Source organism: Charadrius vociferus, unplaced genomic scaffold (genome assembly GCF_000708025.1).
Source record: "Charadrius vociferus isolate BGI_N301 unplaced genomic scaffold, ASM70802v2 scaffold455, whole genome shotgun sequence".
Classification (NCBI taxonomy): Eukaryota; Metazoa; Chordata; class Aves; order Charadriiformes; family Charadriidae; genus Charadrius; species Charadrius vociferus.
In genome coordinates, this window is record NW_009648550.1 from 6,552,977 (window position 1) to 6,558,976 (window position 6,000).

Below are 6,000 nucleotides of genomic sequence, written 5' to 3' on the forward strand. Positions count from 1 at the left end.
CCCTTCTGCAAGCACAGGCTGCACATGTTGTAGTTTTTCTTCAGCTCGGAGGAGGACAACGGACAGAAACAGCTGCTAGAGCTCCTCTCTTCTCCCACCAAATCATTGGGCCACAGCAGAGCTTGCTGCTGTGGATCTTCAGTAATCTTCAGTGCAGGTCGGGTTGAACCCACACTGTTGGGTTTGCAGGAGAACAGCTGGTGAGGGGACCCCTTAGCACAAGTCGAGGCTCCTTTTGCAAGGCTTCCTTCAGCTCTGGGAATGGACAAATTCCCTGAGCTGTGCAGAACTATAGGGCTTGAGTCTGAATGCCCAAGCACTTCCTGGCAAGTCTTAAGCTTCCCTGGACTTTCCTTCCTTTGGAAATTCCATAAGCAATTGAGAATTGGATCACCTGTTTGGAGGACCAATCCCCAAGAGACGATGGGGATTTATTAAGCAAGACTTTGCTGTATGGTAACAGTGCAGCCAGTCTTGTCATGCTGCCTGCTTATAACCACATTAGGACAGAAATCTACCAGCGCTCTCGGGATGTGTGTGTGTGTTTGTGTGTGTATAAGTTAACAACTGAAGCTCAGCATTGCTACTGCAAAATCACCATCCAAAAAGGCAGAGAGCACCGTTCCAGTGCTAGACCTGCATTGCAGATTTCTGAAGCAGATAGCAGCACCCTCCAAACCCAGCTGGGAACTCACTGCCATCCTCAGATCCCAAGATCTGCAAGCCATCTGCATTTGTACTGGCAGAGCTCCAGGCGCAGGCACAGCCAGGCTGAAGTCACATAAGAGGCTAGATCTTCATCTGGTGTAAAATCAATACAGCGCTTGACTTCAGCTGAGATTTACACAACCTGAGGATCTAACCCAAGGACTTATACGTGCTGCTTAGAGTTAATGCTGACCTTAAGTGGTAGAGCTTGTACTCTTGAGCCTTTTTACACGTGCAAGCCTTCTCACACGACCAGGATGCCCGTGCCTGTTTTTCATATCGATTAACTACATCAGAGTGAAAAAATGGAAGAAAATATTGCACTGAGGGATTCACTCAGATAGCTTTCCATATTGGAGTTTGATTTTGGAGAGACCTGGGTGACGTATATGTTATCTTAAAGGTGGGAAGTTTGTCTGTGACAGAGAGACAGTCACATAATACAGTAGAGCACGTGGCTTTGCATCACTCAAAAGTTTTGTTTTATAAAGCTGCATCTGTTAGTTTGACTGTATTGGAAAATGCACAGTACTACTGCGATGCCATTCTGCAGCTTTGATATTTCTGGGAAAAACAGGAGCATGGCGGGGAAGGATTTACTGCTGTTATTCATATGAAAAGCACTAGAAAGCAGCACATCTATTTACATTGTGAGAAGGGACTGAAAGGTTACACAGCCTACATCATAACTACCTTTAAATAAGAAGACGTTTTCTTGGAGCAAGTATGACGACATGCACTGTTACATGTTGCCAGCTACCCTACTCCTGACATAACATAGTGGCAGGAGACATGCCCTGTGGATGGAAATCAGCTGCGTCCTATCTGTGCCTGCAGGATGCTGTCATGAACTGCAAGAAGCCTAGCAAGTCACTGTTCTCCTATCAGTTCAGGCTTGCAAACATCTGGGTTTTGAAAACATTGACCAGGCCCTTTGTGCACGCAAATCACATGGGCCAAATCTGCAGGCCATGCATGCTGAGAGCAGTTGGCTGAGGGACTGGCCTTCCTTGTCGACGCAGTCTTCTTACAGAGTTAGGCATTTCACACAGCAGTAGAAAAACAACACTGCAAGCTAATGGGATTCATTAAATCCAGCCTCACAGGCAGGCCTCATCAGGCAGAACCCTTGCCTAAAGAACAGTGACACATTTCTGAAAGACAGACTTGCAGCACACACAGAGGAGTCATCATGAAAGCAGCACAAAAACAAGACAGGCTTTCACATTAGTGAAAATCTGCCAAATTTCTCAGAGTAAGGACACGCGGTAATGCAATACTAGAAAAAGAAAGACAATATATTAGGAAAACCCTCTATAAAAGACAGAAACAATGGTTGGCCAGATTATACTGAAACCACAAATGCATACACATCCATTTTGCAATGAAATGTGGCAGTAGACCATCATCCCTAGCTGGTGGCAGGCATACAGCATTGCTGGACTTGTTTTCTTTTCCTGACCAGCTGGAGCACTATGCTTTTGATCAGTTACGATCATTAGAAAGACCCTTGGCTGGCACACTTTGCAAAAGCTGGGGTGCATCACAAAGCTAACTCAAATGCTTCTAAAGCATGTATGTTAAACTGGATGCACGCATCCAAACCAAAGCAATCTCATAAGGCAGAGATGTAATCTGATCTACCCACAGGAATCAGGATAGCAAGGAATACAAGGCTTTATCCTTCCCTCAGACCAGGGAGAAAGGGACAAAAACTAAAATGATGATGTGATGAGTAGGTCAAATGGCCCAGACATCATCACCAGTGGTCCCTGGCCCTAAGATCAGCCATAAATAGGAGGCTGGGAGGAAAGTAAGAAGAGCTCAAAGCATTCTGTCTTGACCTAGGTGGGAAGCTCTGTACAAAGACTCCCGCTGACTTCAATGCAACACCATCCACCAGAGTTAGAACTTTGTATTCCTATACAGGAACACTGTTTCATCAATATTCAATCAATATTCATGTATTTCATGACAAATATAACTGCTTCCAAACCCATTAACTTATTTTTTAGGTAGTCTTTTGGCAAAAGCACACAAAACTGTACTGTGGTAGACAGGGTCAAACTGATGGCTAACATAAAGGAGTGTGGCTTATAATGAGTAGTTATACTGATTTACGCTTGTTGAGGATCTGGCACATGCTACTGTACTAAAAATACACATCTACATAGCATTTACCAAAACAATTATGGAGAAAAGCCCAAGATATTTAAGAATGATTTATTGCACATCACTATAACCATTTTAAAAGGATTTTTAAATGGATGTGAGAAAGTTGCTTCACCACTCCGTCTTTGCAAATTAGAGATTTAAAATAAATCTGTACAATTTGGCTACACCCCAGAGATGTGGGAACAATCACCAAAGCTAACAAAACACAGCCATCAAACCACAGGAAAGACTTTGCTATTTGAGTTTATGCTTTTAAAGCAGTAACATAATTTTCACCTTTCCCACAGGTCTGATTTAAAAAAAATAAGACATTTGCTATCTAGTCCCTCTGCTAGTGTAAGTCAGCATGGCAACATGGGCTTGAATGGAGCTTTGCCAATTTTTGTCAGCTAAAACAATGTCTTTAGTCTCTAAAATAACTTCTGCAGAGCTACAGAAAGCCATGGTCAAAGCGTCTTCTCACTCAAAAAGAACTCCTAAACCTCCCAAGCGATGCCATTTTATTAACAGCATTTTATAATCATGGCAAGTATTACCCCATGGAAGACAGTGAAATTAACGGTTCAGCCTTTGCTGGACTAAATTCCAGTTTGATTGCTTCAAATAACAGTAGAATCCCTGCCTTTTCTTAATTCCTGTTTATGCTGTCACCCAATGAGAGAGGTTACTCTGTCTTGCAACTACACTGGTGAATTTTGTCGGGAGAAAGGAGTAATGGCATGACTCCTACCTATTCCCTTCCTTTCACATGTAGAGCAAAGAGATCCAGACTGATGTATTTTCAAAGAAATTTACCTTTACCAGCATTTCCTATATCTGATGATCTAGCTTCCCTGCTCTAGTGATTCTCTATACTGACCAAAATTTTAGTTTTGACCACATGCCTGGTGATCTAAATTAGAACAGAGTCCAGGTCCACCGAATTTTAGAGAGCACTGAAGCTTTTCTCCAGTGAAATCCACTTGCACATCATCAGTTCTCATTCTGTCATGCATTACCATCAATACCACTAGCACTGTCAATAGCACCAGCTACAGATCTGGCACAGCATTTACAAGAGTTTACTGAAGCTGAATACAAACATAAAAGCTCGGCTCGAAGGCTATCTGAAGTGTCACAAAACCAGCAAATCTGTAATTTCATTTCGGGTGGCTAATACCGCTATAAAAAAATAGCTCTCCAGTATTTTCAAGCTTTTTATTTTTACTGACCTAGACAAAAATAGAGAAGTGTCCACTAAGCATTGTAGACATTCTCTTTCTGCCTTGGATTGATCTGTTACTTTCCTTTGTGTTTCCCTAGGCTGATTCCAACAAAACCAGGATTGATGAAGCCAACCAGCGTGCAACAAAGATGCTGGGCAGTGGTTAAATGCAGTGAAGTGCATTTCCTTTTAACACTGTCCAACAGGGCAGTACCTTCATGCTTTTATCATGGTATTTACCTACTAGGTTTGCACACATGCACATATCAGCCCCATTGTAAATGTTGTCCTGTGTAGTTTGTCAGCTTTCCAAAAAATGATACTTGTAATTATTTTTTTCTAGATATCTTTCTTTCCAAAGGTTGTACATAGCGCTGATTTGATGGCTATAGCTCACTATGATGTTTTTTGGGGTTTTTCCTTTCCTTGTTTCTGTTTTGGATTCCTTTCCTTTTTCCCCCCTCCTCCATTTTTTTTTTTTTTTTTTTTTTTTTTTTTTAACAATGTTTGCTGAATGACAACACTGTTGGAATGCTAAACGTGCTGTTAACCTTTAAATATACAGTATTGTTCTTGTAAAACTGTGACATTCCACAGAGCTACTGCCATGCTCCTGTCTTTGGGTATCATGATGTTTAAGCACTTAAACCTGCTGTCTTCAGTTCTTCATTGCCATTATCTGTTGTTATGATTTCATGATTAGACAATGTGGAATTATATTACTATAACAAGCATTGCACTAAAAAGTGATGTGATTTATGCATTTATGCATGAGGAATAAATAGACTTTTAGACTCCTACTTAAACGAGACTTTTCCCATGGCAGTAGCACACCAACAATGACAACAAAAGCATGCTCAGTATTCGGACTCTTTTGGGACTATGTTATACCAGCAAGTTTGCAGTCGTGCCACTTTTTTCTTGTTGATATATATATATAGTTATTAATCATGATCATTTTTTTTAATTATGAAAAAAGAGGGATTTGGCACTCACCATTTAGCCATTGCCAGCAAAATAAAAGCTTGGCTGAAAATATGTCAAAGACAAAAAGAAATAAGTGTAATATATTGGGTTTGTCTGCTGCTTTTGAAGACTATCTTTTGGAGGAAACGACTACCATATGAAATGGTGCAAAGAAATGTAATTTTTATAAGGCTCTCTCTTACTAGTCGCTATCCCCATGTGGTTTGTTATTGGTACAGTTCTCTGTTGCTTACCTAGAGCTATGCACACCAAATCGCTGAGATGTTTAGTAGCTGACTTAATTAAAAAATAACAAAAAAACCTAAATGAATGAACTCTAGATAAACTGTGAGATAAATATCATTTACAGCATGTAATATGAAATTCCTTATGTCTCCTGTCAGTTTGTGAAGTGATTGACATTTTGTAGCTAGTTTAAAAATTATTAAAAATTATAGATCTCAGAATCCATGCTTGCTTTATCCGTTTGTTGCCCTACGTGTCAGTGACAACTAGTTATTTGCCACTTACCTGGGAAAAGGAGACATGCAAAGTCTAAAGACTCTTTACAAACGGGCTCTGTATTACATGTGGGAAATTAAAGATTTCTGTTTGCAATACTGTATAAAAGTAACTACTCTAAAAGTAGCATTTTACACTCAGCACATTCCAAGTGAATATGATTTTAAATAACCTGGCTTGGATTGCCAAACACTGAGTCAAAATATATTCTCTTGCTCAAGGGAAAGAAAAAAATGAAGGAAATGTTATGATACAGAACAATACAGTTTCTTTGTCAATAAAATCTATTCCTGTAGCAGTTCTAGCCATGTGCTAATACACCTCTTTTCAGGGAACACTTCGAACTACAGAGTTTGTACAGTCTGCTAAGAATAACGCTCTCAAATGGCTAACAACAACTAGTGTTTACTGCCAATGAAAAGTGT

At 40.3% G+C, this 6,000-nt stretch overlaps 1 protein-coding gene across 2 annotated transcripts in view; it reads left to right on the top strand.

Annotated features, from left to right (window-relative positions):
* The window catches only part of SNAP25 (synaptosomal-associated protein, 25kDa), a 30,239-nt gene extending 24,444 nt beyond the window's left edge, over positions 1-5,795 (top strand). For both annotated transcript variants that reach the window (XM_009886037.1, XM_009886038.1), the window contains exon 7: positions 4,186-5,795. In XM_009886037.1, coding sequence (XP_009884339.1) covers positions 4,186-4,254 — 69 coding nt within the window. In that variant the 3' untranslated portion in view covers positions 4,255-5,795. The remainder of the gene's footprint in view (positions 1-4,185) is intronic.
* Positions 5,796-6,000: the final 205 nt, after the last annotated feature.